Source organism: Chiroxiphia lanceolata, chromosome 5 (genome assembly GCF_009829145.1).
Source record: "Chiroxiphia lanceolata isolate bChiLan1 chromosome 5, bChiLan1.pri, whole genome shotgun sequence".
Lineage (NCBI taxonomy): Eukaryota > Metazoa > Chordata > Aves > Passeriformes > Pipridae > Chiroxiphia > Chiroxiphia lanceolata.
Window position 1 is genome coordinate 50,235,375 of NC_045641.1, and position 12,031 is coordinate 50,247,405.

Genomic DNA, 12,031 nt, shown 5'->3' on the forward strand with positions numbered 1-12,031 from the left:
AAGTGTGGCTTTTGGAGGAGCGCAGTTTTCTTCCGCCTCACTGGCTTTTTATCTCTTTCAGGAAGCTCTGGAGGTTACGAGCTACCTTACCTAATGGATCTCTATTAGATTGCGGCACTGGGGGCTGATCGGACATGTCCCGGGTTCCAGCTGCTCTCCCCATCCATGTTTTCAATGTCTTTGACTTTTGCCAGCCTCCAGATGGGAAGCGGCCGGGGGTCTGTAGGACTCAGGCTTGATGACTGGGGAAGGGATATTTTATCCCCTAAATCCGTCTCCGAGCAAAGCACAGCAGTGTTTCAACAGTGCTGTGGGGGGAAGCTGTTTGTGCAAAGCTCCCGCCCGAAACATTGCACCGCCATGATGCACAGGCAGGATGATATCGGAGTGTTTCATCCCGTGAGAGACTCTCAGCCTGCCACTTGTGGTGTGGCAGGTAAGGCATGGGTCCTGGGGACAGGCTGGTCTGTGGGGCTTCAGTGTCGTCCTGGAGGTACCTGTCAGACGGAGCTGAGCCTCCCCGACCTGTTTAATCCCACCTCCATCATTACAATGTCTTTTTGTATCACTCCTTGCCTGGGGGCTGGGATCTCCTGTGCTGGCACTGTGCAGCACAAAGGCAGCCCCGTTCTTCAGGTTAGAGCTCCAACAGGGCAAGAAAGGACAAGGCAGTATTCAGCTTCTCTCTCATTAAGCATGGAGGGAATTATATGCCCAAGAAGGCAGTGGTGGTGCTGGATTTGCTGCCCTTCCCTGGTGCAGGATTCAGGACTGTCCAGAGACAATGAGGCTGCAGCCACGGCTCCCATGTGTCACATTGCCCCTTGCCACAGCCGCCCTTGTTCAGGCTGTACAACATGTTACTGTTGGGCAAGGGGCCCGAAGGCACCTCAGTTTCCCCCATTGAGCTCTTGCTGGAATGGTCCCAGAGCAGGAAAAGCAAATCCTTCCCTTCCGGGGAGGGGAGCTCGGGCGGTGAGGATGAATACCACCTTTATGTGTGGCCTCCGCCAGAGATCAGAGTGGTGGCTGCACATCACCCAGAGAGGTCTGAACTTTGAAGCCCAAACATGGGGCCAGCTAGTGGCTGACTAAAAATCGTTGCAGCTCTGGGGAGGACGAGTTCCTAAGAGTGCCCCAGTAGCCTCCCACATCGCTCATCCGGCAGCCCCCCGTGCACAACTCCCCTTGGGAGATGCTCTGATGTTCACAAGGGACTGAGACTGTTGCTTTCCCCCCTTCCTCGCGTGTCCCCTAGCTGTGGGGCTGCAGGAGAGCACCCCACCACTCCGGGTGCTCTGTCACCTCAGCATACACCCCTCCTGCACCCCGAAGTGCCAGCCTGCGGCCTCGCAGCCCCCGCCCAGGCGAGTGGGGATCCCGCGGCAGGGGTGGGGCGTGCTCGGGGGCAGATGGGCAGCGTGGGACGGGTGCCACTCGTGCCCGGCCACCCGCGGCGGCTGCCCGACGGGGAGGGCGGGTGTCCTGCCGCCCCGTGGCGGCGGGGAGCCTGGCAGAGGACTCAGTGAAGGACCTTCTCCGGTTTCCTCGGGAGGCTGTCAGGCGGCGGGGGAGCCGAGCCCCCCGCGCCTCGCTGGCCGCGCCGGCTCCCTCCCTCTCTCCCCCGCACTACTCCTCCTCCTCCTTCTCCTCCTCCTCCTGCTCCTCCCGCCCTGGTGCGAAGGGCTTTCGCTGCTTCTCTCTTCCCTCTCCTTCCTGTCTCCTCGGCGGACCGCGGTGCCGGGAAGCGCGGGCAGAGGCGCGGGGATGGAGCGGCCGCCGGCTCCCGGCCCGCCCGCCCGCTCCCGCCGCCCGCCGCCGCGTCCCCTCCCCGGCCGGCGGGAGGCGGCGGCTCTCCCATGCCGCCCGCCTAGCCCCTTGCTTTGAATTTCTGCCCGTCGGCCGATCTGGGGAGAGACGGGGAGGGGGTACGTCCCCTCGCACTTTCCTCCCCCTCCACTTCTTTTTTTCCACCCTTTTTTGCCTTCCCTCCATTACGCCCCCCTCTTCCCCAGCCCGCTTCTCCTCCACCGGGACTGTTCGGCGGCCATGCGGCCGGTCCTGGGCGAGCGGCTCTAACTCGCCACCTCGCCCGGATGGCCCCCCGGAGCCGCGGGCGGATGGAGCCGAGCTACGTCGTGGGTATATGCTGCCTGGTGCTGCTGGAGCCGGGCCGGGTGTGGAGCGGCGAGCCCAGCACCGGGGGGCCCGGGGAGAGCGGGAACAGCAGCCAGGCACCGCCGCCGGAGACCACGGCCCCCGCGCCCACCGGAGCGGCACCACCGGGGGGGGACCGCTGCCGTGGGTACTACGACGTGATGGGGCAGTGGGACCCGCCGTTCAACTGCAACGCCGGCATCTACCAGTACTGCTGCGGGACCTGCGGGTACCGCTTCTGCTGTCAGTTCAAGCCCAGGCGGCTGGACCAGAGTGGCTGCTCCAACTACGACACCCCCAACTGGGTCAACACGGGCCAGCCACCAGCCCGGGTGGACGAGACCCCCGAGGACCCCACTCGTGACAAGACCAACATGATCGTCTACATCATCTGTGGCGTGGTGGCCATCATGGTGCTGGTGGGCATCTTCACCAAGCTGGGCCTGGAGAAGGCACAGGGTCCCCAGACAGAGATGACCGTCTCCAGGTAAAGGGGTCCGATACCCCCACCCGCCCCACTCGGTTTCCCCATGGGTGCCAGCTCATGTTCCCAGCCCACTGCGTAGGGTGAGCCCTGGCTTCACCTTAGGACTGCCAAGAGGGTGAGGTGATCCCCAAACCCCCTGTCCTGGCATGCTGAGACACCAGGGGCTGGGTTGACTGCAGCTCCCCAACCTGTCCTGGCAGGGGGGGCTGCCAGCCAGGACAGCCTCCACAAGTAGGGGTGGTCGTACACCCATCCCCTCCCAAAATGATCTGCTCCATCTCTTGAGGAGGCATGTCCCTGATTCAGGAGTGCCAACCCACCAGCCGGTGGGGTGGGTGACATGAGAACTACAGGATGTGGCTTTTCCCCCCAAAGCAAATCTGTGGTTTCCAATGTCCGTGGAAGGTGAGACTATGGTCTGACTATGTATGGGGTGACTCTGGACTGCAGTCCCCTTGGTCTCAGCCTCACTGGCAGTATAGGGGGAGGAGGTGGCAAAGACAGCTCCTCTGTGGCTGCTGCGCCAGCTTGTGTGTGTGTGTGCATGGGTGTGCCCTGCTGTCTGCTTCTGTGCACCAGAGTGGGACATCACCCTTGTGAGGGGGAGTCCACACTCCTTGGAGCTCACTCTCCAGCAGAGAAAGTTGGGCAGTCTCTTCCTGGACCCCATACCCTGTGGCTCCAGCTCCTGGTTTTTCAGCCCACTCCTGGGGCTGAGCACAGGGCTGGCAGGGGGAAGGTCAAGGTGTCAGGCACATTTTGGCATTGGGGATCCCCTGTGTCTCTCCCAACTCCTGTCCTGCTGCTGTGGCCATCGGTACATCTTCCTCTCTTCCTACTTGATACACGCTTCTCTCCCCGTTTTGGGGCTCTACTTTGCACCTTCCCAGTGAGGACATAGAGTCTGGAGAGAAACCCATTTTCATGCCATTTTGTTAAGGGATTTTAGCTTTTAAAAAAAGAAAAAGCAGGGCTGGAGGAAATGATGATCACTGGGATCATTAGGGAGCCGCCCTGATTGCAACCCCCAGCATGGACACTCTCTCTCCTTCCCCTGGAGCACCCTTTTTTCCCTGCCTGTTTAGGACTTGGGCAGCCACGGGTGCTGCACCCCACAACCGAACCCACTGCACTCTATTCCCAGATCCACCCTACTTCTTCCGCCCACCCAGGGGAGCAGAGGCTGGCCACCCTTGCTTGGAGGAGGGTCATACTGAGGAATGGAGGAGGGTCACAGGACCCTTCTGAGACATGTGAGGCAGTTTTGGGGGGATCCAAGCTGTGCCCCCTCCTTGGCAGGGAGCCTGGCTGTGTGCTGCTGCGTGCCCGCGCCTCCCCCCGCGTTGCCTGAGGAAGCGCTGGCACCTTGACAGGATCAATACGGCCTCCGCCAGCCTCCTGACTCTCCTTCCACTCGCCTGCCTCCGCGTCTTTTTTTGGTCGTTCCCCCCCACCTCCCGGGAATGAGATACTGTGCTTAGGGAGGGGTCAGACCCTGGGACACCCAGACCCGGGTCCTCATCCCCTGCCATGGGGTCTTGCCTTCTCCCATCACCAGACACACTGGTGGAACTGCTGCCACTCACTGTGGGCTGTTTTTCTGCGTGTAGCCTCAATTCTGTGCTGTCGGAGCAGTGTGTTTCCCCATGTCCTCTCTCCTTCTTGCTCATACAAGCCTGAATTTTTCCTATAGGTGCCTGTTCTCCCTGAAGCTGCAGATCTTTTGGGCACTAGCATATAGATTGGGAGAAGGCGAGTTTTCCTCACGCACCTTTGTGGGACAAAATCAGAAGGGCACCTTCATCACTGGAGTCAGGAGAGGTCTTGCCATCTTCCACGACCTGTGTCCTTCTGTGTAAGCCATAAGCGCCTTCGGTTCCACAGGGTTGGTGACTGGCAAGCCCTGGCAGGGCAGGAGTGGTGCATCAGGTGCAGAGCCCCAGGAACCAGGCAAGGCACCAGGCTGACATGACCTCCCTGGTGCTGGGCTGATGGAGACAGTGCCAGAGGCTGGGTACATGGCATAGGCATCCAAAAAAGGGACACTGTCACCTCCATTCCATTGTGAGCCTGGGGAGCTGGCACAATACATTTTGTCTTGGTGCCTCTGAGAGAGCAGGGCTATTTCTACCTACCTTGTCCCTGTACCCACGCATGGCCCAAGGGATGGGCAGTACCACCACGCCTCTCTCCCGGCGCCTCAGGTAGGAGCTTCTCATTTGCTCCTTGGGCACCGCATCATGGCCTTGGGCCAGCTCCCTGTTGCACGGTCGTCTTGGTTTCCATTCCTGTTCCTCCCTCCCACCAGGGTTTTTTCTGTTCCTGGGGAGCACTGTGTGCTGCCCTTGGTGGCTCCCACCACTGCTGGCTCCCACCCCAAGGTTTTTTGCTTGGGGGGAAAGGTCAACTACTTCTGCACCTCCAGATGTTGTTTGTCATGGTTCTGGTCCTGGTCCAAATCCAGGAAGAGCGACCAGGTGCAGGAAGTCCACTAGCTCCTCCCTCATGGAGACACCTGAGTCTGTATCCAGCTTGTCCTGAGACCCTCACGCCTTGGCCACCTCCAACATCTCCTCACAGATTTGGGTACTGGTCTACCCAGGGAAGTGGGTGCTCTAGTGACTGCAGCTACCTGATTTGTCCTCCCCTCCTCATCCGCCTTCCTCCTGCAGGGCCTTATGGCAGCTCCAGCATTCCCCTCTCCTTCCTGCTCGGCTCACGTTTGGCATCCATCCCCAGCACTCACTTAGCCTGGCCAAACCCTGTGTTGAGTCAAGAACACCTGCCTGTGTTTTTCTTCAGTCCCCGGATCTCCGGGGACGTTGGGTCCTTGGGGGCTGCAAGGATTTGTCTGTGCCCATTGCACGAGAGCAGGCACGTGCCCCAGACCTCTCCCCAAAACCTCCTGGGAGGGGATTGCAAGATTATAGCTGGGGCAGACATCCCTGTGGCAAGAGTTGGGCAAAGAGCAGGCCCCTGGGGAGTAGTGAGGATTCTGAAGAGGGGAAAAACAGCCATCAGGAGCAGGTGCCCTGACAGCTGCAGTAGGTGAGTGTGCAGTGCTGGCTTTTCACTCTTTAGGTCTCCCCATGCTATTTGGGGTTTCCCAGACTTGACCCCACTGTACGTCCAACTGCACTGGGTATTTCTCTGACAATGCTCAAGTCCATGGCCATGCCTGAAGTCAATCAGTCAATGCCAATGGTAGCATGTGGTGGCGAAGACCTAGAAAAAGTGTTTGCAGGCAGCATGGAGTGGTGCCCTGGCTCTTTGGGGGATGAGAGGGGGTCCAGCTCAGCAGAGAGGGAGACCTGGAGCCCTGTTCCTAGACTGAACGTGATGTCTAGGGAGGCTCACTTCCACCACTCAGTTCTTTGCCCAAGCTCCGTTACTCCACACTGCAACTCCAGTTTTGCAAAGACACCTTGCTACCCCTACGCCTTCCTGAGCGTCCCTAAGAGTCCCAGCCCCACTGCACAGGTGTCCCACGGTGTCCATTCTGCTCAGTTGCATAGATGGGCACCTCTTGCCCTGAGCAGACACACCATAAACCGTGGGAAATGTCCCCACCTCAGGAGGTGAGGATTATGCTCTCACTGGGCATGGAGGTGGTGTGGCCGGCCGGGATGCCAGCCTGCCTGCAGCTGTGATGTGCTGTGTGTCTCCTGCAACGCTGCACCTCTGCTCCAAACCTCATCACCCTGCTCCTCCAGTGGCTGCCACCTTCTGTGTCCCTTCCAGGGGTTCACTCCAGCTCAGGGCAACATCAATTCATCCATCACTCCATCATCTGTCCTGTCTTCTGCAGGCTGCACTCGTCTCCTCACTTCACTCCCTGTCCCCTGGCAGGGACTTGCAGCCTCTCTCCTGTTGGGCTTGCCAGGTGTGGGGCTTGGGCCTCCCAAAAGTGGGTCAGCCCCTGGACTGGGGTGTTCTGCCAGATCCTGGGTCCTGCTCCCACACGGGAACCTCCCCTGGGGATGGCTCAGGAGCACTGAGTGCTGCATGCGTGGCTCCTGCCGTGGAGCTCTCTCGGCCTCCATCTTCACTGCTCCTGGCTCTGCCTCTGTGCTTGGTCTCAGGGCTCGCACCAAGATGGTTTGGGGCATCTTTGTTGTACCCATTGGCAGAACTAGGCTTACCATGGAGGTGGCTGCATGCCCACCAAGTTGACGCTGTGCTCAGGCAAGCTGGGTGGCCGGCGACCCTCACACATGGCCTCATGTACTCCACATCTGTGGTGGTGGTGGTGGATGGAGGCCTCAGTGGTGCTGTTCATTTGTGCTTTTTGCAGACAAGCAGTGTAGGTCTAAAGCCACATCTGCTCTCCGTTCCCTTCCTCCACCTGCACCCCAGAGCCATTTTGGTGCCACAGACCACCGGGTGACCTAGGGAGATGTGGCCTGAGCTTCCCTAAGCCCTCCAGCCACAGGACCAGACTGAGGCTCATAAAACCCCCAAAACCCTGTTTGGTGAGACAGCAGCTCCTCAGGATGGTGTCACCCTCTGTGTCTACCTCCCCTGCCCTGCACCACCTGGGGATGAGCCAGGGAGGGTGTGCAGCCCCAGAGAGACCTACTGGCACCCATAGCCTATGGCACCACTTCTGGTGCAAGGGCAGGGTGAATCTGGGTGTTGCTGGTGCTGAGGGCTCATGAACGTTTCTCATCATGGCAGAGTAGCTCATTAAGAGCTGCTCGTGCTGTTGTTAATCGTTATCATCTGCACGCCCTGGGTGGTCAGCACAGAGAGCAGGTTTATGAGAAAGAGCATTGACGGATTTATCTGGAGAGGAAGTCAGAGATAAAGGATTGCTCAAGCTTCATAAATAGACCCGAGGAAAAGAAAAAATAATTTAAAAAATAGGTCAAATCGCATTGAACTTCCCATTGAAACAATCCTGTTTGAGCGCTGGCCCTGGGGACAGGCAAGAGCAGGCAGCATCCAGTGGGGAGGGGGCCAGCGTGCAGTGCACCCCAGGGAAGGTGGGAGCTGACAGGGCAGCAGCTCCCTGTGTTGACAGCCTACACCCATGGCCTTGGGGGACCTGCCTCCCCCCTGCCCTGCCTGGGCATAGCCCACTGCCCACCCATGCGTGTGCCCAGAGTTTCTTTGGGCCTGGCCTGGACCCTAGTTGAGTCAGTCCACTGCAGGAGGGGGCCTGGGGAGGTGCAGGATTTGAATAGCTGCAGGATGAAGGTGGCACAGCCTCCTCAGGCAGCCTGGTCAAGCACTTAACTACTCTTGCAGGAAAAAAGGTTGTTTCTTCTGTTTAAACAGCATTTCCTGTGTTTCTTTTGCCCCTGTCATCTCTTGTCAGCCTGGCACTGTCCTTGTTGCACCCTCCCCTCAGATACTCACCTACATTGATAAGATCCCCCAGAGCCTTCTCTTCTCTGGGCTGAACAGTCCCAGCTCTCTCAGCCTCTCCTCATGTAAAAGATGCTCCAATCCCATCTTTGTGGCCCTTCCTTATGTCCATGTCTAGCTTGTACTTAGGAGCCCAGAGCTGGAGCCAGCACTCTAGGTGTGGCCTCACCAGTGCCGGGCAGAGGGGAAGGATCACCCTCCTCAGACTTACTGGCAACACTTTGCCTAATGCAGCCCAGGAGACCATGCAGCGCCTTTGTCCCAAGGGCACGCTGCTGGCTCATAGTCAACTTGGTGTCCACCAGGATCCCCAGGTCCTTTATCACCAAGCTGCCTTCCAGCTGTCAGCTGCCAGGGTTTGTTCCTCCCTCATTTCAATTTGTTCAGCTCCATGACTGTCCTCTTGGCCCATTTGGAGATTAAGTGATCCCAGAGGGGTTGCTACCCCAAGCTTCCCAAGAATGATGTGAAATTAACCCAAAGGGCAAGTGACCTTCCCTTGTAGCTTTGCTCTTGCCATCGCCCTGTGATACTGACTGGAGCCAAACTGGGAGGGAAAATGAGGGGCCCCACAAGCATATGCACCCCTGGGCACAACACGTTGATTTCCCTCTTGTTCTCACTGCCTTTCCTGGCAATTCTCTGTACCACATTCTCTAGGTTTTTGAGCACTCTGGTGCCATGAGCTGACACATCTACCAAGTCAGGATTATTCCCCGCTTCCTCTCCCATTTGCATTTATGCATGTTGAGTTTAATCTGCTGTTTTATCATCCAACCACTTGCTAACCGTCAGCTCCTACCACAGCTCCCAGTGTGCGTCTATGAGCCAGCCAGAGCCTTCGAGGCGCGAGGCACGCTGACAGTGAGCTGGGGATTAGGGAGCCAAAAAAAGCCCCAAGTGGACACCCCTGCACTCTCCCAGGGATGGTCAAGGCAGGGGCAATGGCATGTCTTCTCATTACAAAGTCCCACACCAGCAGGAGCATCCCAACCTGTCCTGGGACTTGCTGCCAAAGGCTGCAGTGGCAGGTGGGTATGCCCTGCTCCAGCACTGCTGCTGTGCTCCCTCTATCGCTGCTGGTGTATTTTTCTCTGGCATCACTGGTGTGCCCCACTCTGGCACCACTGCTGTACCCCACTCTGGCATGGCCAGCATGCCTCACTCTCACATTGCCGGCACACCGCGGTGGGACTGCAGCATCTCCGTCCATGAATGTTAAACGAAATAGGGCTCTATCTTATGTAATGGTGTTTAATGTTTAATGCTGTTACTTACAAGGAGGGTGTTATGCACAGACAGTGCCTGCACCAGAGGCTGTCGCTAGTTCATCCCCTTCCCCAAAGGGGTGCAAGTGGCCTCTCTAATCCCTTCCTCAGGGTCTTCTATGTTTCAAAGGGACTCGAGTGGAGGTGTTGCTTCCTCTCCCCACATATACCAGGCTCTCACTCCAGAGGAGCATCCCCAAAGTGGTGCTCCAGCTGCCATCAGATCAGGTTCCTCTGTCTCAGTGCATCAGACCCTTGAACCCCGCTCCAAGCCGTGCACCTCCCTCACCATCCTCACCCACTGACAACCCTGGCTCTGGGAGGGCTCAGCCCCAGTCTGATCCCAATTAACTGTTCAGGTGGGGCTCACTAGCCCACCTGCAAAAGCTGGGTTAGGACCCTGGGTGCATCCTGGCTCCCGGCAGCCATTTCCTAGCCCCAGGCTGCCCGGCTCTGCCTCCAAAGAGCACGATTCAGGGCCAGGATGCATTAGGGGGCCGAGGGGAACAGGGTATTGCTCTAACAGCCCTTTCATCCCTTTCCCAGGACACTGACAGACCTGCTGAAGCAGCCAGGCCAGAGCCCCTCTGAGAACATGGACAGCCTCATGGGGGGTGTGCAGGTCCCATTGGGTGAGGGACTGGCCCGGGGGCCCCCCAGAAACAGCACAGGTAAGGTGCTAGTGTGGTGGGGAAAAATAAGTTCCCTTGGGTGGATAAAGGCAGCAGGAGGTTATAGCCTGTGGCTGAGCCCCCACCTGCCTCTGCCCCTCCAGACAAGCTGCCCTTGAACAATGCGGTGGCCATTGCTCCCTCACTGGGGCGGCCCCACAGCCACAGCAAGCGCCTGCCGCTGGCCAGCAGCCTGGCCCTGTCAGCCTCAGACTACACTTCCTACACCACCCTCAAGGTTGGAGGTGAGTGCTGCTGCCGTGTGGGGTGGGGTGGTGGCAGGGGGACCCAGCAAGACGAGTGGGGAGGGGCATGGGGCTCACAGGGGAGCATGGACAGGACAAGCCTCCCAGTTTCGCAGGGCTCCCGGGGTGGCTGCTCATAGCAGAAACTCTGCAGCTCCTCCACTGTTCCACGAGCCTGCTGTGCTGCCCAGTCAGTCAGTCAGTGTCTAGGGTCTCCCATGGATCCAGTGCACTTCGCAGCCAGTCACCCAGGATCCCACACAGACCTGAAGCACTGCCCACCCCATCAGACCTCGGGATCCATATGGACACACTGCACTCCCCAGCCAGTTCATTGCTGAGATCCCCCCCCAGTCCCCAGCCAATCAGTACCCAGGATACCTCCCACAGCCCCATCCCAGCCTTCCCAACCAGTGCACCCTCCCTGGTCCCCCCAAACCAGCAGAAGTGGGTGTCCCTGCAGGGGTGACACCCCACACCTGTCCCCACAGAGAGCGCCTCCGAGGACTTCTACAGGCGATTCGGGGGGTTGGAGACGCCCCCCGCCAGCACACTGCCCTTCCCACCCACCGAGACACCAGTGCTGCCCAAGGGTTGCCCCCTGCCCAAGGCCAAGGGCCCCAAGCTGCCAGGGAGCCTGGTCTTCCCAGGGGGCTGGGAGGGGGCCCCCCATCGCGGCCCCCACCGGCCAGGCCTGGCCACTCTGCGCCCCGAGGGGCCACCTGAGGCCTTCGGCCCCTCCACCCCACTGTACAGCCAGCACCCCCGGCACCTCGCCACCAACAGCAAGACTGAGGTCACCGTCTGACAACCAGCACTGCCAGGGGCTGGGGCTGCCCCCTCACCTGGGTGTTGCTGCCCTCGGGGGCAGACCACTAGAGCAAAGCATCCTAGGATCTACGTAAACTGCGACGCTGGCCAGAGGGGGAGACGCGTCGTCCTTCCTCCCCTCCAGGGATGGCGACTGCTGGCTGCACTTCACCATCGAGGAGGCATTGGGGTCTCATCCGGGCAACAAGTTTCAGCCATTCTCAGCCCGCCCCCTGAAGAGGCTGAGCTGGGAGCACACTGACAGAGCAGTACCCTGCTCAAGGGACAGGGGCCAATGCTGGACAGACTGGGAAGACATCCTGCTTGGGCCAGGCACCCCGAACCTAGCTCCAGTGAGCAGGTGGGGGGAAGAGCAATGGACTCAAAGCACCAGCCCGGTGCTGCCAGTAAAGCCCAGCAGCCCCTTTCCCTCCCCAGCCTCCCCTTTCCCACTGCCCCAGCCTCCATCTTGTCAATAAATAATACATTAAACCATATGGCCTTGGTATGGTTTGGCTGGGGAATTCCACACTGCTCCCAAAACCCCACCACCTTCCCCAGGGGCAGCAGAGTGCAAAGCCTACTCCCACAGGGCCTGGGGAACCCCCCCAATGGGGGTCAGAGTGGGAACACAGCTTCCAGGCCCAACCACAAAACCCTTCGAGCTGCTACACAAAAACGAGATCTCCTCTGTCTGAAGTTTAATGGTTCTGACAGAGTTTTACCAGGGGGAGCAGAGAAACAAAGAGATGGAGTGAAAGGACATTATTCTAAACCAAGGTCAGCTAACAGCTTTCATCACATAGAGATGCTCCTAAAATTGCAGGTTTCTGGCATAGCTTTACCTTGCTTGGCTTTGCTCAAGCCATCAGCCTCTTGAGTTGTTTCCAAAGGAGCATGTAGACACCACACTTGCTCCACCAAAGGATCATCTTTTGTTGCAAACTGTACAGCTCTGTTCTTCAGGTTATCCAGACAAAGGACTGACAGCTTCCCAAGGTGCCTGCAAGGTTTTATGTCTCT

The 12,031-nt window shown here is 58.8% G+C and overlaps 1 protein-coding gene across 1 annotated transcript; it reads left to right on the top strand.

Moving 5' to 3' along the window:
- The first annotated feature begins 1,818 nt into the window (after window positions 1-1,818).
- On the top strand, window positions 1,819-11,495 carry SHISA8 (shisa family member 8). The gene is made up of 4 exons (XM_032689592.1): window positions 1,819-2,644; window positions 9,829-9,953; window positions 10,058-10,198; window positions 10,690-11,495. The coding sequence occupies exons 1-4, from the start codon at window positions 2,097-2,099 to the stop codon at window positions 11,004-11,006; spliced, it is 1,131 nt and encodes a 376-aa protein (XP_032545483.1). The 5' UTR covers window positions 1,819-2,096; the 3' UTR covers window positions 11,007-11,495.
- The last annotated feature ends 536 nt before the right edge of the window (window positions 11,496-12,031 follow it).